At 52.3% G+C, this 21,371-nt stretch overlaps 1 protein-coding gene across 6 annotated transcripts in view; it reads left to right on the top strand.

The window, feature by feature from the left end:
- Nucleotides 1-900: 900 nt before the first annotated feature.
- Nucleotides 901-21,371, top strand: part of TRIM9 (tripartite motif containing 9) — a 65,794-nt gene continuing 45,323 nt past the window's right edge. For all 6 annotated transcript variants that reach the window (XM_065063068.1, XM_065063063.1, XM_065063067.1 and 3 more), the window contains exon 1: nucleotides 901-1,814. In XM_065063068.1, coding sequence (XP_064919140.1) covers nucleotides 999-1,814 — 816 coding nt within the window. In that variant the 5' untranslated portion in view covers nucleotides 901-998. The remainder of the gene's footprint in view (nucleotides 1,815-21,371) is intronic.

Genomic DNA, 21,371 nt, shown 5'->3' with positions numbered 1-21,371 from the left:
GTCCAGGCGGGTTGGAATGTCTGCACAGAAGGAGACTCCACAACCCCCTGGGCAGCCTGGGCCAGGCTCTGCCACCCTCACTGAGAAGTTTCTTCTCAAATTTAAGTGGAACCTTTTGTGTTCCAGTTTATACCCATCCTTTCTTTCAGACCAGGGATCAGGTCAAGGTTCTTCAGCCCCTCGCTGCCTCCGCAGGGACTCTCATGTCTCACCTGGACCCCCGGCTGCCACACCTGGCTCCTCACACTGCAGCTTCGTCCCAAGGAGGGTCCAGCGACACCGTCACAGGAACCACGGAGCAACCGCGCAGCCCCGGAGGGACAGAAGTGGCAGATAACACCGAGGCATTCCGAGCAATTTTATTTTTCCGTTGGCTGAACGGCACCGCTGTGCCGCGCCGCACAGAGCCCGGGTCACCTTCCCCCGAGGGCTGGGACCCGCCTGTCACCGCGGCAGCCCAACACACGGCCCTGACATGCCAGCAGCACCCAGCAGACACCGAAGCCCCTCGCCAGGCCAGGCTGCGGGCCTGGGGACACCACAGTGTAGGGCCCGGGGAACACCGCCATCTTGGGGGGCACCTTGGGGGCAGGCTGCCCACAGGGACAGCGAGGAGTCGCTGGCGGTAGGGACGCTGGCCCTAGGCGCAGGGGGAAGCCGGGACGAAGGAGCCGGGCGGGGGGAGCCGGGGCAGCCCGGGGGCGGCCCCACGCCCCGGCACCGACCCCACCGCCCCGCAGCCCTGCCGAGAAACCCCTCACGGCAGCGCCGCCGGCGGCAGCGGGGGGACGGGCAGGTGGCAGAGCCAATGGGAAAGTGAGGCCCGCCTCCCTGCCAGTAGCGGACCAATGGCGAGGCGCGGGGCGGGGCGGGGCGGAGCGCGCGGCGCGCGGGCGGCGGGCGGTCCGCAGTCGGCGCCGAGGCGCGGAGCGGTGCGGGTGACTTCGGGGGCTCAGCCGCGGCCGCTGCCGGCGCCGCGTCGCTGCCTTCTCTCCCCTATGGAAGAGATGGAAGAGGAGCTGAAATGCCCGGTGTGCGGCTCCTTCTACCGGGAGCCCATCATCCTGCCCTGCTCGCACAACCTGTGCCAGGCGTGCGCCCGCAACATCCTGGTGCAGACCCCGGAGTCGGAGTCGCCGCAGAGCCGCCGCGCCTCGGGCTCGGCCGTCTCCGACTATGACTACCTGGACCTGGATAAGATGAGCCTGTACAGCGAGGCGGACAGCGGCTACGGCTCCTACGGGGGCTTCGCCAGCGCTCCCACCACCCCCTGCCAGAAGTCACCCAACGGCGTCCGCGTCTTCCCGCCGGCCGCCCCGCCGCCTCCCGCCACCCTGGCGCCGCCGCCGCCGCCCCGCAACGCCTGCCTCACCTGCCCGCAGTGCCACCGCAGCCTGGTGCTGGACGAGCGCGGGCTGCGGGGTTTCCCCCGCAACCGGTTGCTGGAGGGTGTCATCGATCGCTACCAGCAAGGCAGGGCGGCGGCCCTGCGCTGCCAGCTCTGCGAGAAGGCGCCCAAGGAGGCGGCCGTCATGTGCGAGCAGTGCGACGTCTTTTACTGCGATCCCTGCCGCCTGCGGTGTCACCCGCCGCGGGGCCCGCTGGCCAAGCACCGCCTGGTCCCGCCGGCCCAGGGCCGCGTCAGCCGCCGCCTCAGCCCCCGCAAGATCTCCACCTGCACCGACCATGAGCTGGAGAACCACAGCATGTACTGCGTGCAGTGCAAGAGCCCCGTCTGCTACCAGTGCCTGGAGGAGGGCAAGCACTCCAGCCACGAAGTCAAGGCCCTGGGTGCCATGTGGAAGCTCCACAAGGTGAGCACTGGCTCTGGGGTGGCCTCTGCCAGCAGCCCTGGTCGTTCCCCGCGGTTGTGCAGCCTGCCCAGCACATATTGTCCTGCCTGGTCCACCTTCCTGCAGCTCGCAGCATCACCACCTGCCCTCTGCCATACTGGGGATGTGTTTTGCACCCTTGCTTGAGAGTTGTCCCCTGGTATGGGGAGGCTGGCAAAAGGCAGATGATGCTCCCCTGGGACGGGGAGGCTGTTGTCAGACAAGTGATGCTTTCCTGGTATTGGGAGGCTGGCAAAAGGCCGGTGATGCTCCCCTGGTACAGGGAGCCTGGCAAAAGGCTGGTGATGCTCCCCTGGTACAGGGAGGCTGTTGTCAAACAAGTGATGCTTTGCTGGTACGGGGAGGCTGGCAAAAGGCAGGTAATGCTCCCCCCGGTACGGAGAGGCTGGCAAAAGGCAGATGGTGTCCCCCTGGTACAGGAAGGCTGGCAAAAGGCAGGTGATGCTCCCCGTGGGTCCCCAAATCATGCCGTGCCCTCGGGTTCCCACAAGCTGAGGAGCTGGCAGGGCCTGCGGGGGATGGCCTGGCGGTGGATCGGGGACATCTGCGCTGCGGAGCTGGAAAAGCGATGGGGAGCGATGCTTCAGTGAGGAGGGAGGCGTGAAATCCGCTGCGGGGGAGGACGGGGCCGCGGCAGCGGGTGCCGTGGGGTGCTGCTGGGGACGGGCTGCTGCCGCCTCCCGCACACTGAGTCATGAGGAGGAGGAGGAGGGACGGCGGCGGGCGAGCGGGCAGCGCGGTAGCGAAGCCTTTCGCTGAATACTGATCAGCTCCTCTGGAGCGCACTCGCTCCCACACATGTCCTCGCTGGAGGAGAGGGTCCCAGCGCTTGAGGCGGGGACGTGGCTGTCATTAGCTTCAGCTCAACTCCATCCACCCTGCTGCCACCCTCCCCGTTCGCACCAGTGACCCCCTCGCTGAGGGAACTGGGGCAGAAGTGACTGGGACGCAGGCAGACAGGGTGTCAGGGGATGGGTGTCACTTCTAGGATGAACATTGAAATAATTGCCCCCCGCACCACTCCAGCAAATCGCTGCTGGCAGGAGCAGGTGGGGGGACCTGTGACAAGGGGTGGGAGGTGTGTGACTCCCCTGCTGAAAGGGGTTTGGCCAGTTCACTCTCTAGGAGCTGCTGTGCAGCTCAATGGGGGAATGCAGCCCTGCACCCCATTTGGGTCAGTGGGTGCACACAGGGACAGGCCGTCGCTTCTCATGATGCTGGAGAAGTGGTTGACCATGGTACGTTGCCGTGTGGGAGGAAAGGGCACAGTGGGGCGTGTTGCTGCTGGAAAGGGCTCCTCTTGACCCCCTTCTCCTAGGAGCACAACCACCTCCTCTCCAGCTTTCCTGCACTCTCACAAAGATGACACCCATGTGCCGGAACAGTTTGAGTGCCCGGTCCCTTGTTGTCACACGTGGGGTGCTGTCACTGCTCCCAGCTGGTGTTGGGCTGCCGGGGTGCACCATGGCACAGGTGACAACCTGCTCACGGGGGTGCGGGGGCTCTTCTTGGGCGTGTTAGCCTGACATGAGCTGTCAGATGCTGTGAGCATCTTGCTCCTCTTGCCTGTTACGAAACCCAGAAAGTGGTGGCTGTGCGGGAGCAGCCTGGGTTTTCTGACCCACCTCCTGAGGAAGGATGAACCCATTTGATGTGTGCAGACACAGAGCAGAACCAGGTCCAGCTAGCCGTGGTGTTCTCCGTAACAAGAGAAATCTAATGGGTACCAGGACCTTTCATAAGGTTTGGACTTCACCCTCCTGCTTTGATTCAGGTGTGGCAAGGCACTTAGATACACGCGTGAGCATCTGGACAGCTTTGTGTGCTCAGATACTTCATGTCCAGTGCTCGTGTCCATCATTAGCATGGCTTATTCTTCCTGGAATGCTTTTTTCATCTTTCGAAATACCTTTTCACAAGGCAGAGCTTTAGCAATGCAGTATTTTGTTGGTGTAGCTAACAGCCATGGAGCTGTAATGTTCTTTGAAATGACGGTTTTCATGCAGTTTCTCTCAAATGTTTGGAAATCAGAATGTGAAGTCACACCTGCCTTGGGTGATCCCGTGTTTCTGCAGGTTGTCAAAATGGCTTTTTTGGTACGACAGTGTAGGGGTTTACTGCTATTCCCTGATCTTTCCTTGTTAGGGAGGGAAAAGAGCCTGTTGAGTCAATTGTGGCAATACAGTATAATTGAAGGAGTGATTTAGAAGTGCTCCCCAAGGTGCTGCTTAACTGAATCAAGGGGAGAGGCTATTGACATTGCAAGCTTTATCCTGGGTGGGATGGGGCGTTGGGAACCAAACCACCTGTGGATTTGGCTGGTGAACCTCTTGCAAAAGTATCCGGGCGTCATTTTTTGAGGGGAGAAGCCTTTGGCAGCAAGAGAAACTTCCTGAAAGAGCAACCATCCCTTTTTTCCTGATCTTTTCACAGCAATGAGTGGTTGTAACGAGCACCTACAGCTCATAGGAAAGGACAGAGTCATCCGCTCTTGACTTTTCTGCGATTACAGCCCCGCTCAGTGCAAAATATTCTTAGGGATACATCTGTGCTCTTAATTTCTGACCCGAGGAGACTGTGATTCTCGCCATGGTGACCCGAGGGTGCCTCGATGAGCTGTTGTTCTTGAAAGCAGCGTTCACGCCTGGGTACATGATTGCCGGGCCCGGGGCGATCGCTGTTAAGCACAGCATGTGGAAAGGAGACCAAAGGGCTTTTTACAGATCTCTTCAGGAACTGCCCCAATTTTTGCTTTTCTCTGGTGGAGCGTTGATTGTGTGGTTCTCGCAGATGATCGTTTCAAAATAATCTGTGCTGCGGCGCAATCAAATATCATTCAGCGAGCTGGGATTTCTAAGCCGGACACAGATCACGGGAAATCCGCTCTCTTCTATCTTCCTTTCAGGACAGCTGTTGGGAGAGGGGTTAATATTCAGAGAAATATAGAGGAAAATGGGGTTTTAATCTGAATTGTCCCAGTTTTGTACATATATTGCAGCTGTCTGGATTGGGTCCTGACAAGTTGGAGTGCTGCTTGGCATGTCAAAAGCAGAAACGCAAGATGGAGCTGAATCATTTATTCTTTGCGCATTCGAGTCCCCCTGGCTTTTGCTGGGAAGTGTTTGGTGAGTGCAGGCTCAGCAGCTTGGTAACGGCTTTTTATAGATAGATAGACAGATAGATAGATAGATAGATGGATGTATATAAACGGACTGCAGCAAATATCAATCTGGCTTTACCGTGCACAGAAATAAGATGAAGAGGTCAGTGTGCCCTGGTGAAGGGTGGTGCAAGCGTCTGTTCTTTTTGGGCAGTCAAGCAAGAAGCTTCTCTCTGCTTTGGGTTGGGATCACGGGTTTCCTTTACACGGGCTCTGCCTCTTTTTTCCACAGGCGTCTCATTCACATTTCTTTTGCCTTAAACCAGGACTCTGGGCTTGGACCATTGTCTGCTTTACCTTGACACTGAGAGATGCCCCATCCCTGGAGACATCCCAGGCCAGGCTGGACGGGGCTCTGAGCAACCTGAGCTGGTGAAGATGTCCCTGCTCATGGCAGGGGGGGCACTGGGGGAGCTGTAAAAGTCCTTTCCAACCCAAAATGTTCTGTGATTCTATGAGAGGGGAGCAGGTTTACAGCCTGTCCAGTTCACAGGATCACAGAATCACGGAATGTCAGGGGTTGGAAGGGCCCTGGAAAGCTCATCCAGTGCAATCCCCCCATGGAGCAGGAACACCCAGATGAGGTTACACAGGAAGGTGTCCAGGCGGGTTGGAATGTCTGCACAGAAGGAGACTCCACAACCCCCCTGGGCAGCCTGGGCCAGGCTCTGCCACCCTCACCAGGAACAAGTTTCTTCTCAAATTTAAGTGGAACCTCTTGTGTACCAGATTGTACCCATTGCCCCTTGTCCTATCACTGGTTGTCACCAGAAGAGCCTGGCTCCATCCTCCTGACACTCCCCCTTTCCATATTGATCCCCATGAATGAGTCCCCCCTCAGTCTCCTCTTGTCCAGCTCCAGAGCCCCAGCTCCCTCAGCCTTTCCTCACACGGGAGATGCTCCACTCCCTTCAGCATCTTGGTGGCTGCGCTGGACTCTCTCCAGCAGTTCCCTGTCCTGCTGGAACTGAGGGGCCACAACTGGACACAATATTCCAGGTGTGGTCTCCCCAGGGCAGAGCAGAGGGGCAGGAGAACCTCTCTGACCTACTGACCACCCCCTTCTAACCCACCCCAGGTACCATTGGCTTCCTGGCCACAAGGGCCCAGTGCTGGCTCATGGTCACCCTGCTGTCCCCAGGACCCCCAGGTCCCTTTCCCCTACAGTACATCATGTAGTGAAGGAGAAACAGGTCTTGACTTCAGTGGAAGGTAAATAGTGCTCCTGGTTATACCTTTACATTGGATTTAACTGCCCAGGGTGGCATTGTCCAGGCTGAAGACACAAACTTTCCTTGGATTTCATAGAATCACAGAATGGTTTGAGTTGAAGGGACGTTCCAAGCCCATCCAGTGCCACCCCTGCCATGAGAAGGGACATCTTCACCAGCTCAGGTTGCTCAGAGCCCCGTCCAGCCTGGCCTGGGATGTCTCCAGGGATGGTTCAGCCACCACCTCTCTGGCCAACCTGGGCCAGGGTTTAATATTTCAATTTAGTATTTCAAACCCCAGCAGCATCTCTGCACAGATTGCGGTAGAGACCAACTCTGTGAGCTGACCTTATGCACTCCATTGAATCAGCTGTAATGATTGTTAATGGTCAGAGGTCAATTAGCAGAGCAACGATTGAGACCTCAGCTCATCCGGGCTGTCGCTGGCACAGATGTCTTGAGGGATGTGGAGAGAGCTCTTCTTTGAAGATTCAAGAATCCCAGGTACACTAAGGGCGTCTTTGTTCCAGTTGGTTTGCACAGTCCTATTGCAGTTAGCAATAGGACAAGGGGGCATGGGCTTAAACTCTACCAGGGGAAATTTAGGCTGGATATTAGAAAGAAATTCTTTACAGAGAGAGTGGTCAGGCATTGGAATGGCTGCCCAGGGAGGTGCTGGACTCGCCGTCCGTAAAGGTTTTTAAACTGAGATTGGCCATGGCACTTAGTGCCATGATCTAGTCAATGGACTGGAGTTGGACCAAGGGTTGGACTCGATGATCTCTGAGGGCTTTTCCAACCCAGTCGATTCTGTGATTCTGTGACCTGGGGTGAACTAGGAGGTGGAAAACACCACCAGCGTCTCATAGTTTCTGTCTGGGGGCAGTGGGTGTCACAGCCAAGACAGGGACAAGCAGACAGAGTTATTCATTAATTACTTGGCTGGGACTCTATTGGCTGCCACAGAAACTTTGAGGAGCCACTTTTTTGAGGCACCGTCAATGTGCTGCGGTTGGGTCCATGGGAATTCCTGTAGCCCACAGCGCTCCTGGGAAGTATCCAGGGAGCTGCTGTGTGACAAAGATCTGTTTGCATTTGCAAAGGAAAATATTTGCTGCGAAAACAGAAGCGGTGAGAACCCTTAAGCTTTTCCTGTTGCGAAGCGAAGCACTTTCCCAAGCCTTGGTTTGGTGGCCTTCCTGAATCCCACTGCACTTGCTCCATCACTCCCGTCCTTCTCTAGCCAAACACCCTTCCCCATCGCTCCACTTTTCTGTGGCCAAATCCTGAGAGTGGCAAACGGGACAAGATGCTTTGAAGTCAGAAAAACGCAAAGAAATGTCACCGAGGCGCATGGATTTACACCAGCGTGTGTCTGTCCAGGATCCGGAGGTGATGCTGCCGCCTTGTATTGATTTATTTAGAAAACAGCTCTATGTCAGGTGGCTCTTACTGCAGTTAGTAAAGAGCAACCGCAAACATCACCTTAATCAAAGGTAACGTGGTGCAGAAGTTCTATGAGGCGTTCTTGACGCCAGGAGACATCCTCTTTCATTATCTGCACATGGAAATGGGCCCGGGGCCATCTCAGAGCAGGTGTAAATCAGTTCCAGTGGGAAAGCCAAAAATACCCCAACCTGACAGGGCGATGCTGGGTTGCACCATCTGTGCTCAGATGCTCCAAATGCTCTTAAGCATCTCGAAGTACGGACTGGTGGGATTTATCTTCTCCACTAAATTCCTGTGCTCTGTGAATACCGAGCCCTTTACGTTCTCCCCACATGGTTGTATCTGATTATTTTCTTTTCCTGGCCACTTCATGAACAAAGGGTCCCACTGGGGTGATATTTCTTGCTGCCTTTGCTGTTATGCGAGTCAGGAGCATCTCAGCTGGGGCGGGTAAAAAACCAGCCCGTGGACCAATTCTTGTTTCTCTTTCATGGAAATATCAACAGGTGTCGGTGCGTCACCCGGGGATTCTCCTCTCACCACATCCCTAGCCTGAAAAACCAGAATTAGCAGAGCAAACACCGCGCCGGGTGTTAAGTAAATGACATGAGAGCGATAAAAAGGTGTTGCTGTTTATTTACCAGGTTTCACAAGGAGCGCTCGGAGAGCTGATGGTGCAGGGTGGATCTTGGTCGGGATTGTGTTCTCAAGAGGCACATGGGGCTGCTCTGCATCGCTTATTCCCACTCATCTAAATAAACCAGCACCCAAAATTCAGCTTTTTAGAGGGAAAACTTTGCTTGGAGTCATTTGCTAGAACCTGCTCACGTATGTCCACAAAATCCTATTAAGGAGCCTCGCAGTGTCTTTTCTAGAGATCCAATATGTACCATTTTATGAAGATATTTTCATTCTCGTCCCTAAAGTTTGAAGGAATTTTCCACATCCCTTAATTAACTTGTGTGATTCACATACATATTCATTTAAAGCTGAGTGCTTTCGAATTGCACGTGCTCTTCCCAGCTGTATCAAAGAATAATTAAAAAAGAAAGAGAGGTGAATTGTTACAACTCCCCAGCTCTCAGAACTGCCCTTTTGGCAGCCTCGTTCCCTGCTTTGTTTGTTCTGGGGATGAGGTGTTTTGTGTGCCTGTGGTATGTGGTTTACCTATTAAATTGGCTTATAAATAAGCCAGCTCATTCCCTGTTCCTCCAGCTAGTCCTACTGGGATGAATTGGATAAATATCTATTTAGAGCAAGCGCATAAGCCCAAGGGAGCTCACGGTGTAAATCTCTGGTGACCCCAGCTCAGGTGGTGTCCCAGAAGGACCAGCAAAGGCAGGAGCCTTGTTACTGGGAAGAGCAAAGCGATGGCACCATGGATGCAAGTGTCTCAAATTCTCATGGACCATCCAAGTTGTGAGTGAAGAGACTGATGGTTTGGTGAACGGGTGCTCTGGGTCTGCAGTTGTGGGGTGGATTAGTGGATAAAGATCAGTCATGAAAAGGAAAACTATTAAACTTTCTAACAAGGAGATATATGGATATAAAACCCCATACCGGTGGCTCTTTGCTGGTGAATGCGGGAAGGAGACACGTCTGTTTATAATGCAAAAGAGACCTGAGTGAGAAGAGCTTGTCAAAGGATTCAGCGTTCCTGTTCAAAGGAAAATTTTGTTGGTGATCAGACCTAAGTCACATTTTGCCTTCAGGATCGGATGCGGTTTTTGGGGCCAGGCTGACCTGGAGCTGGCTGGAAAGGCTCAGTTGGAGGCTCAGCTGGTCTGTGAAGAGCAGAATTTCTGGCTGGAAAGAATCAGCCCAAGTTCATGGTGGAATTTTTGTGAGCCAGCGTCTGGCTGGAGCAACCGGTCCCTGGCCGTGAGGGGCGATGCCAAAGCACAGCACAGCAGCCCCACCACGGACCAGCTCTTGGGTTGTGTTTTTTGCATTTGATTAGCCGCTAAATTCCCCATGTTACAGAAATAGGGGGGTGGTAATAGGTGCACGCTGGGTTCTGTAGGACAGTCAGCAGAAACCCCTCTGGAAGGGATACACAGTGACAGATTTCTTGTTGGTGTTAATTACCCCTATACTAACCTTATCTTAGTTGATGGATTTAAATATCAGTTAAATTATTTGCATGAACGCTGGAAGTGTGGCATCTTTCAACCAGTGATTCTTTTCTTGTCTTTTTTCTTTTTTGGGAGTCAGACCTTTGCATTTACTTCCATTTTTTTTTTTCTCTTTCCCCTGTCCGGTCCTTCTGGATTTGCACCATCAGTTCCCATCGTCCTGCGACTGGATTGTTTAGTGTGTGTGAATGAACGGCGACTTATGGTTGTGTTTTCCGCTCGAGGGTGCACGATGCATCTCTTGTTTAAGCCCGTGCTGCGGAACCGCAGCTGCTTCCCACCTGGGGTCTTCTCTGCCAAAACCCCTCTGTCCTCCCGGATAACCCCTTCATTCGACACACATTAATTCAGTAATTCTTTTAACTTCACCGCTTTCCTCCTCCCTGTTCTTTACCTCTTGACCTCTGCGGGCATCGGCGGTGGATGATGAAAAGAGCTGCTGCTAACACTGGGCAATATTTCAAAGATTATTCGCAAAACAAAAGCGAACTGCAGATCCTCAGCTGGCACAACGTGATGCTGTAATACTGATGTGAATGGAAGCTCTCACTCCTGTCATCTGCTGAGGTTCTCAGGGACATGGTTTAGTGGTGGACTTGGCAGTGTTTGGTTTATGGTTGGACTCTGATCTTTTCCAATCAAAGTGATTCTCTGATTCCTGGCCCTGCGCTGGGTGCGGTGGCTGCGCAGGGTCTGTGTCCCTTTGCTAGCTGAGGATCTCACCATGCCAGTAGCCTCTCTGCTTGGGAAGGACCTTTTTGTCCATAAGGCAGGCTCAGAGGTCTGGTTTTGGCTCCACGGAGTTGTTAGGAAAGCATCCTTTTCCTAACAAGTTTCCCTGATTTTTATGCCGCGGTCTCTCCGTTGGACTATGTAAAGCTGGGAGAAGGGAGGGATGTGTCAAGCTTTGAAACAGATCGTTTCTTACAAGGCATGTTTATTGATTTCAACACACAGACGTGCTGCTTTGGGGTCAGAGCCACCATTCCTGGCGGGGCTGGGCTGTGTTACCCAAAGCAGCTGTTGATCCAGCCCAAAGCAGGGGAGGAGAGGGATGGTGATGGAAATGTGGCTCCGGCTGTTGATATTGCAGGAAGGAAGGGAGCTGTGGCTGGAAGAAGAAAGGATGGGCTCGTGGCTGTGTCTTGAGATCAGCAATCCCTACCGAGGATTCACCTTGTGCTCCTGGACTAATAATTGCTTAGTCTCCCTGTCTGTCCTTTTCCTCGAACTGCCAGAGCTTGTCCAAAGCTGTATATTCAGCACAGCTCCCTCCAGCCCAGAAACCTTGTGCTGTAACACAAACTCATCACCAAGCACCTTCTGCTGCACGTGGAGATGTGCTGAGAACTTCCAACACCACAGAGGCTGCCAGGACGGGGTGAAATCCCATCAGGGACACAATGAGAGCGTCTCCTCCCTCCCTGGGAAAGCACTTCCACACATGCTCGGTCTTCAATTGAAGTCGCGGAGATTGAAGGGCATGACTTAAACGCTTTCTGGAGTTGAAATGGTGAAGCTGGTGAGAGCCCTTGATGTGCAAACCATGGTGGTGAGTGCTGGCATTGTCCCTTGGCTGGGTGACAGCTGCCGCAGGTTCCCGGGAACACAGCGCTCTTTCTTTGGCAGGATACAAGACAGAAGTGTAAAACAAACCTCGACTTTCATGGCAAAGCCAGTGAAGTCTCAGTCTTGCCGTCTGAGGAAGCAATCAAAATGCCTCTCTGATTGTCCCGACGTATATTTTATTGTTGCTCCTTTGTAGCTCCGCCGACTGCCTCTTTTTTTTTATGCCAATTTTAATCTACAGCCAGCGCTTTGTGAGGGTCTTTTCTAGGAGGAGCAGCAGCTGTGGTTCAAGTCACGCTGTCACATAAACCCCACTCATCTCCGCAGCTCAGATGTGGCCAAGTTTGTCCTGTATCCATCCCACAGCCACACTGGTTCCATCTTGACGTTGAATTCCCTGGAAATGAGGACCCGAAAGGGCGTTTGCTTCAGTCTGTGCCACCATCAGCCCACAGCTCAGTGAATCAGAGCAAGTGCGTAGACACAATTTCTCACCTACGAGATTATTTCTCACCTCCCCCAGAGCACAGCAATTAGAATCTGTTGTTAGCTTAGAAAAAAAATCCTATACCCGCAAAGAGTTGTGGTTTTGTCTCATTTTGAATGTTGCCCTCTGGGCTGCTCGGCAGGAGGGAGGGGAGCCGAGCGCTGCCCCTTCCCCGCCGCTCCGCTAATGACAGGTGACAGCCCAGATCCAGGGGCCAGAAGGTTATTTGATGGTATCGACTGTGCGTATCGTGCTGTGCTCCGGGAGTTACGAACCAGACGACCCACAGGTCGATTTACCAGTGGCTTGGGCGGTGGTTGAACTCTCTATTGATCTCCTGCCGCGGCGCCGGGCTGTCAGATGCTGAGGACTGTGCTGCAGCATCTCCGAGGAGCATCCTTCCTCCCTTTCTGGCTGCCCGCATCCCTGCTGAGCAGACCCTGCCCAGCTGCCTGTTGCAGCGGGTTTCTGGCTCGTGTTGCTGTGCCACCGGTGTTTGCTTTCGGCAGATGCGCCAGATGTGGCTGGTTGGCCTGACGTGCGATCTCCTGATGGGCTGTGAGCGGTAGGTAAGTGCCACCACGCTGCTCTGCTGCTGGGATGTCTCATCATGGTGTGAAGCCTGCAGGAACGCATCTGCGGCAGGGAAAAAGGGGAGAGGAGCAGGAAAGGAGGTAGGATCCCACCTGGTGCTCTCAGCTGCTTTCTCCTTCCCGACCTTGCAGCTGCAAGGCCTCAGCAGCTGGGGAGCATCCAGGGAATGTGGAGTGCTATTTATTTAGTAGACATAAGTTTGACTCCTTTCCCAGCTGCGCTCAGGAGAAATCCACCTCTTTCCCTAGTGATGGAGCTCCACCCGATGACACTGAAACGGCATTTGAAACCTCTTGTGATAGAAGCAGATCCACTTTACGATTCAAGCGAGTCCGCTGGCCCCAGGATGCTGTGAGAACCAACGCAGGTGGATTTTGTATGGAAACAACCCCATTTCTGCTCGAGCAAAAGATATTATGTTCAATTATAGCACTGTTTTGGTGCATAGCGAGCGAGAGGAGGAACAAGCAAACCACGTCTCCTCGCTGGGATCCCAAGGCTCACATGAGTAGGTTATCACAGGGAAAAATGCCAAAACTGTCCATGTGGTGCTTTAGCTCGCTCTTAGTTTGTGTCTCATGGGTTTGGTTCCAGGGTTTGTAGCTGCATGGTCGGTCTTCCCCGGAGAGCGGGCGCAGTTGGGAGGGACAGTCTGGCTGCACTCGGGGTCTTGGAAAACACTGGAAGTGTTTATAAGTGTTTATAAGCAGGTGCTCTTTACCCCAGGCTCCTGCCTTATATCTCAGCTGGATTAAATCTACAGATGCCTCAAATTAAGTGTCTTCTTCCCTGAGAATGATCCTTTCCCTATGACTCCTCTAGACACAAAGATGATGCACAGCCACCCCCCTGTCTTAGGGAAATGGGTTAGTGCCAGAGTTGGGTTATGGTTGGACTCAACGATCTTAAGAGTCTCTTCCAGCCAAAATGATTCTGTGATTCAAACATGAGCGTGACCGGGAGGAACACCACCTGTGATTCTGTGATGTTTCTTCCGATCCTTGAGAAAAGTGGGACCCTTTTCTGGGACTGTTTCAGCTCCTGGGATCGTTTGCAACCCAGCAAAGTCAGGAGGATGACAGCGCGCAAGGTCGTTTGTGGCAATTAGCACAGATCGTCTTTCTGCGGGAGCACATGCACTCGGCATTTGGCATCTCAGTTCGTCTTGTGATGCATCAAAAGGAAAGTTGAGGGAATAATTTATGTCAGGACTACAGCAGGCTGTGTATGGTGGGATGAAAGCTCTTCCTGCCATATGCCACAGATCTGGCTTCAAAAAAGCTGTGAAACGGCCTCAAGTTGCGCCAGGGGAGGTTTAGATTGGATGTAATGAACAATTTCTTCCCCAAAGGGCTGTGGGGCATTGGAACAGGCTGCCCAGGGCAGTGCTGGAGTCAGCAGCCCTGGAGGGGTTGAACAGACATGTAAATGAGGTTCTCAGGGACATGGTTTAGTGGTGGACTTGGCAGTGTTGGGTTAACAGTTGGACTTGATGATCTTAAAGGTCTTTTCCAACCTGAAAGATTCTCTGATTCGATGAATTGTTACAGTTGTCAAGAGTCAGATCAGGTCCGAGAGCCTTGGGTTTTACAAAACCAGCCTGTGCGTCCAGAGGGCTCTGGTTGGGAGGGACAGTTGAGCAGTTTGGTGACAGATGGGTCTGGACTGGCAACATGTGCAGAACTTGATAGTCTTAAGATAGAGCTAAAGCCTCATATAGATTGTGCCACCGAATGCCATTGACCACAATGATTTGTCCCATCTCTATTCTGGACATGCGATGAGAGTTGACGGAAAATCAACCATAGACCTAAATACTCTTGCAAAACGAGGGATTTATGGTTTCCCAGCTCCAGATATAACACCTGACTGGCACCCACAGTGCTCCTGCCCAGAACCCATAAAGCTCCATCATCCCCCAGATCTGCAAAGGCTCCTTGGGGTTTTAACACCGAATTGGTGGCGATTCCCTGCTGCACAGAGCAATTGTTGTTGTTGAATGAGAGGAAAGCTGCTAGCCAGAAAATAAGTGAGTTGAGCTCATCTTTAATTAGGAAGCTGGGACTGGAAAGGTGGGATACTGGAGTTTTTCCTCACAAAGTATGCAGACCGGTGGTTTCCAGCAGAGGTCACCAAGGCTGTCCAAAGGGTACCAGGCGGTGCGATTTATTCAGAGTTGTCTTCAGGTGGGTCATGGAACAGTCCCCTTCTTCTAGTCAATGTGTCTTTCATCACCTTGTACATTATAAACAGTAAAACCAGTGTAATTTAAAAGGAAAACACGCAAGTAGAGTTTGTATCTATGCAGCCACCAGGTGTTAAGCTCTTTCCGGAAGAATTTACATCACAGCAGGGTTCCTGAACCCAAGAAAACATCCATTTTATTTGCATATGCCCCAAAATACATTTGATTTTAATTAGATATAATGAAGCTTCCAGGCCCAGCATCATCACCTGGTGAGGCCATGTGCTGCAGAGCTGAGTTCAGTGGGGCTCTGCTGATTTAGGCTGCCTGAGATTCCGCTATGATATATGACCTTTTAATAAATGTGCTTGCCAGGGATGCAGAGCAGAGTTATGTGCCTAATGACCATCCCTGTGGAAAGCTTTTAACCTCGGCAAAATGTTTACAAAATCAATATTTATGATATTGCAGTCATTTTGTTTAAAGAGACAGTTTGCTTGGTTTGGGGTCTCCGAGTTGATTTGCAGTTACAGTTTGAAGGAGCCAAGAGATCTCTGAATACAAGTAATAGCACAAACGTGTGTCGAGTGTGTAATTTAAGGCCAGATTCTGGTTCTTTCATTTCTGCAGAGTGGTCCCTGCCGTCAGGAATAACCGCGGTAACTTGAAGTGATTTACCCCTTTAGCATGAGCTTGGGGGAATTTGACTCTGAAAATTTATATGTGATCGGTAGATAATTTATATAACAGTTTATATAACGACTTACCACGTTCACAATTTTGCGTGCGCATAAATACATTCATCTACCTCATCGTTACTGAGAATATTTATAAAGCTGGCGGCCTCAGTGGCTGCACAGCTCTGCAATAAAGCATCAGTACTTCTTGAGAGGCAGACCTGATACACCAAAGATTATTTTTAACGTATATGTTTGGAGTGGCGGATGATATAGTCTGTAATTAAAGATCAGAGACTAGACAAGGAGTATGGAGGTGATAGGATGAAGAGGATGAGCGGACAGAGGGGACAAGGGTCTCTGGTTCTGCTGAGAAGCGTTTTGGTCCCGGCCCAGCACATCCCTCCACGTGACTGGTTTCCAGTGGTCTTGGTCAACTGGGTGAGCCCTCCCATGCCCGGGAGAGACTGATCCCTGCGGGAAATGGAACAAGGGAAAGTGTAGAGTCTTGCATCTGGGCAGGAACAACCCCAGGTTCCAGTATAAGTTGGGGAACAACCTGTTGGAGAGCAGTATAGGGGAAAGGGACCTGGGGGTCCTGGGGACAGCAGGGTGACCATGAGCCAGCACTGGGCCCTTGTGGCCAGGAAGGCCAATGGTACCTGGGGTGGGTTAGAAGGGGGTGGTCAGTAGGTCAGAGAGGTTCTCCTGCCCCTCTGCTCTGCCCTGGGGAGACCACACCTGGAATCTTGTGTCCAGTTGTGGCCCCTCAGTTCCAGCAGGACAGGGAACTGCTGGAGAGAGTCCAGCGCAGCCACCAAGATGCTGAAGGGAGTGGAGCATCTCCCGTGTGAGGAAAGGCTGAGGGAGCTGGGGCTCTGGAGCTGGACAAGAGGACACTGAGGGGGGACTCATTCATGGGGATCAATATGGAAAGGGGGAGTGTCAGGAGGATGGAGCCAGGCTCTTCTTGGTGACAACCAATGGTAGGACAAGGGGCAATGGGTACAACCTGCAACACAAGAGGTTCCACTTAAATTTGAGAAGAAACTTGTTCCTGGTGAGGGTGGCAGAGCCTGGCCCAGGCTGCCCAGGGAGGTTGTGGAGTCTCCTTCTCTGCAGACATTCCAACCCGCCTGGACATCTTCCTGTGTAACCTCATCTGGGTGTTCCTGCTCCATGGGGGGATTGCACTGGATGAGCTTTCGAGGCCCCTTCCAACCCTCGACATTCTGTGATTCTGTGTGGTTCTGTGACTTCCACAGCCATGACGATGTGATGTCCCCAAAGGGTGGCAGGACCTGCTCGTGTGTCCCTTGGAGCGGGGCTTCACACATGCACCCTTAAGCAAGCCCTCAAATTGCACTGATTTATTTGCCTTGTGAAACAGAGAGTTTTATTTTGGGGCTGTTACACCTGGTGGCATGAAACGTCTCCTCTTAAGGGCTCATCCTGTGACCGCAAGCACCTCCTGGGTGGCTTTCCAGGGTGGCAGTGCTGGCAATGGCTCAGAGCCTGCGGTGCTGTTTGCACCACGGTGTTTGCAGCAAAGTGTATTTTGCTGCTGCTCTGCTGGGAGCCCTGGGAGCCCCTTCCCTGTGCTTGAGAGAGGGAAGGGAGGACAAGCCTGGGCAGGCTTTGCTAATGAGCTGGTTTTCCCTTTAGTATTCAAAATTAGTTGTAAGTTTAAGTAGAATGTTTCTACTTATAAGTAATTTAAGTAAGTAAGAATATTCAAGAATCAAAGCCGTAACCCAAAGGAAGAAGCCCTGGCACTTACAGAATCACATAATAGAATCGTTTTGGTTGGAAAAGACCTATAAGATCGTTGAGTCCACCCATTTACCCAGCACTGCCAAGTCCGCCACTACCCCATGTCCCTGAGAACCTCATCTCCGTCTGTCCAGCCCTCCAGGGATGGTGACTCCAGCACTGCCCTGGGCAGCCTGTTCCAATATCCCACAGCCCTTTGGGGAAGAAATTGTTCCAAATATCCAACCTAAATCTCCCCTGGTGCAACTTGAGGCCATTTCGTCTCATCCTGTCACTTGTTACTTGGGAGAAGAGACCAACACCCACCTCGCTGCAACCGTGCAATGTGCCGCTGAAAAAAGCCCAAGTTCAACATTTTAGAGTCATATTAGAAAACCTGGATTTTTGCGACGTTTGTGTTCAGAACATTTGTCCTTTTTCCCTTCTAAGCTGTCATGAGAAGCAACTGCAACCTCTTCACAGAACCAGCACCATGAAGCCTGCGGTGCTGGCGGCAGAGGCGACACACGTGCTGCCCCGTACAGATTCTGCCCGAGCTGAATGATACAAACTGGTGAAAGATCACAAGACAACCACAAACCCAGGCTCGTCCTGTTCACGTGGATTGTGAAACCAAGGGGTCACAGCAGGGAAACCCAAGCTGACCACATGGGAGCTAATTAAGAGTTGAGGCTAATGAGCTCAGGCAGAGCACTGGGCTAATCCCGCTGGAGTAGGTCTGTTTTCATGGGCATCCCAGCTCAGACACCCATGGGAGTCCCTGCACCCATCTGGTCTGCACCGAATGAACACAGAATCATAGAATCATTTTGGTTGGAACAGACCCTCAAGATCATCAAGTCCAACCATAACCCAAGCCCGGCACTGCCCCATGTCCCGAGAACCTCATGTCCGTCTGTCCAACCCTCCAGGGATGGTGACTCCAGCACTGCCCTGGGCAGCCTGTTCCAATGCCCCACAGCCCTTTGGGGAAGAAATTGTTCCCCACATCCAACCTCAACCTCCCCTGGCGCAACTTGAGGCCGTTTCCTCTGCTCCTGGCGCTTGTTCCTGGGGAGCAGAGCCCGACCCCCCTGGCTCCAAGCTCCTTTCAGGCAGTTCAGAGATCAGAAGGTTTCCCCTACCTAATGAGACCAACACTGGTCACAGCACCTTTGGATCCTCTCAGGCTACATGAAGCTCCTCTGCTACATGTAAAGTGCTCAGATGCACTCTCTCCTGAGCACATACTCTTTCCTTACCGATGAGGTAAGACCAGAATTAAGTAGCAGGAGGAGCAAAACTCATCTGAGATTTGCTTCTGCTGCTCTTCATCCCCGTAGCCCAGCAGCGGGTAGAACAAAGAGCATTTTAACAAGCTGCTCCCAGCCCCTGCCGGCGCATTGTGGAGTGTTTGCTTTCCGCACCCGGGAGATCCTCTCACATTCTCTTTAAAGTTTGTCGGCGTCGCAGTGGAGCTGGGGACGGGATCACAGAGCTCCCGAGACGCTGCAGACGGCTACGGCAAGCTGGCCCGCTTAGTGCTGGGTTCAAAGCTGAGCTTATAAATATTGCTGAAGCACCTGTTTCCCCAAGTGTTTTAAACCCTGAGCGGGCGTGTTGCAAGAGGCTTCTTTTCCTCCTAAGTTAAACGAGTGACTTAAAACAAACCCTTCGCCTAAGTGGAAAGAGTGGAGCTTTTGCTGACTCTGCAAAATGAGAGGGGTCTTGCAGTGCTTGTTGGATACAGATTGCACAAGGTCTCTAGAGATTCCTGTTTTTTAAAAAAAAGAAAAGATTTTCTGTAAAAGAGATCAAATTTACCACTTTCAACTGTGTTTGTACCTTTGTGGTATGAAAGGGCTTCTGTGTGTAAAGATAAATACTGCGCAGCCTTGTCTGAGATGTGAGATACCGCCTGCTAATCCCGTACACGGCTCTTTACAAGGCAGCTTACAACTCCAGACAGCCATTTGATGTGCCTTCTGTGAACCAAAACTCTCATCTCCCCCCTTCCCCGCTCTTGTTTTTAAATTAGAGAGTTTCTCCAGTATTTTCCTTTACTCTGATAGCTCTAGGGTTAAAAATCACATGTTCCTGTTGGGTTCTCTCATTACCGTGACTAGTAACAGCAGCAAGTCAGAGACCAAGGTGATGGGCTTTTATTACACCGGTTGTTACTTATTAGGAGCGGTTGTGCATCCTGTGTCTTCTCAGTTGATGTGCCCTGGGGTACATGGAGATGCCGGTCAGCCCAATGGGGAGTTGTAGCCTCCTGCCCAGTGCCCCTAAGACGCTTCGTTTGGAGGTATCGGGGAGGTTTAGCTTGGACATGAGGAAAAGGTTCTTCACCCAGAGGTGCTGGACACTGAACAGGCTCCCCAGGGAGGTGTCACGGCCCCAACCTGACAGTGTTCAAGAGACTGGACAACGTCCTCAGACACACGGTGTGACCTGTGGGGTGTCCTGTGCAGGGACGGGACTTGGACTCTGTGATCCTTGTGGGTCCCTTCCACCTCAGGACATTTTATGATGCTATGATGGCACAGCATCTTCCACACCACATCCCTCCTGACTTGGATGCCAGCCTGTCCCCTTGGATCTCCTGGTGTCCTTTGGCTGGCACACCCCAAGGGGAGGTCACCATCACTTCTGTGTCACCCCCAACTGTTCTTTCACTGTCAGGAGCTGCTCAGTCTTCTCAGACCCTTCTGCATCCTTCTGCCCTGGCCTCCTGGAAGCTTCTTTCTTCCCTCATCTGGAGCATCTTTCTGATGAGAAAAGGCTGAGAGGGCTGGGGCTGTTCAGCTGGAGAAGAGAAGCTGAGACGGATCTGATCAATGGGATCAGTATCTCAGGGTGGGTGTCAGAGGATGGACCAGACTCTGTTCAGTGGTGCCCAACGCCAGGGTGAGGGGCAACGGGCACAGACTGAAACACAGGAGGGTCCATGTGAACATGAGCAGAAACTTGTTTGCTGGGAGGTGCCAGAGCCTGGCCCAGGCTGCCCAGAGCGGGTGTGGAGTCTCCTGCTCTGAGACATTCCAACCCCCTGGACCCACCTGTGTGATCTGCTCTGTGACCCTGCGGGAGCAGGGGGGTTGGACTGGGGGATCTACAGAGGTCCCTTCAACCCCAACCACCCTGTGATTCTGTGACTTCTGTTCCCTCTCCTGGTCAGGCAGAGCAAGCACAGAAGAAAGTGTCAGGTTTATATGGATTTTTAAAGGTGTCATCATCAGCTGGAGGAAACCCTGCACATGGTGAGCACATCAGATGCCGTATGTTTGCTGGTCCTTCCCAGCACATCACCTCCCTCTCTTGCTGTCACCCCGTTTCTCCTGCCCTTCCCAGATTCCTCCACCCTGCCAGGCTCCTTCTCTCCGAGGTTCTCTGGTGGTCACTGCCCCTTCTCAGCCCGGCTGAGCCCTGTCCTTGCACCGGGAGCTGGATCCATGCTGTGAAGTCACAGATATCTCTTGCACACCTCTTCTTTTTTTCTCATTTTGCAATTTCCCAAGAATCCATTCATTTCACACTGGTTGGAGGTGATTGCTCCATGAATCTTATGACATTCTTTTTGGCTAGAGCTCACATCTATGCGTGTTTATGGCCAAGATCTCTTAGAGCTGTTTCGATTCCTACTCTTAGTGGTGCCATCAAACCCTCATTTACCTTTCCAGGCATATTCCTCCTTCATATGACGCTCGGATTCCAACCACGTGTCTGAAGTCCTTGCAGAAGCCAAGTTTCTGGGGTTCCTCCAAAGGGCAGGGACCAGGCTCCCCGCAGTGATTTATCTTTGCTGCAGGGGCATGTGAGAGCCCAACATCCAGGTGTATCCACCCCACACCGAGGACATTATTTTCTAGAGACTTTTAGAGGTATTTACGGTATTTGTGCCTCCTTTTCTCCTTAGGCTGTTTTTTTCTTTAAGATCTTGGGAGTCCTTCTTTCTTTCCTATAAAAAAAAATATTACAGAAGTAAATGTGAATTATTCCCCCGTCCCATCCCTCGGTACTTCCTAGATTCTTGACTTCTTCATAAATAATCATGAATGATTCAGTGAGTCCATTAAGCACTGTCCTCGTGACACTAAGATGTATCGCTCGGCTCCAGCGATTCGGAAATCCGTCACTCGTGGGGACGGAGTCCCCTTGCCTCCTCGCACTCTGTACATACACTGACAAGTTCTTCATTACTTCCTAATTACCCATACGTCCTTTCTTATTAAAGAATAATTTTTTTAAAGGCACCCATTATCTCAGCTCTTCCAGAATTATTGATTGATTCTTACT

The sequence above is a fragment of the Columba livia genome, chromosome 5 (assembly GCF_036013475.1).
Source record: "Columba livia isolate bColLiv1 breed racing homer chromosome 5, bColLiv1.pat.W.v2, whole genome shotgun sequence".
Classification (NCBI taxonomy): Eukaryota; Metazoa; Chordata; class Aves; order Columbiformes; family Columbidae; genus Columba; species Columba livia.
This window is presented reverse-complemented; position numbering and strand designations above follow the sequence as displayed.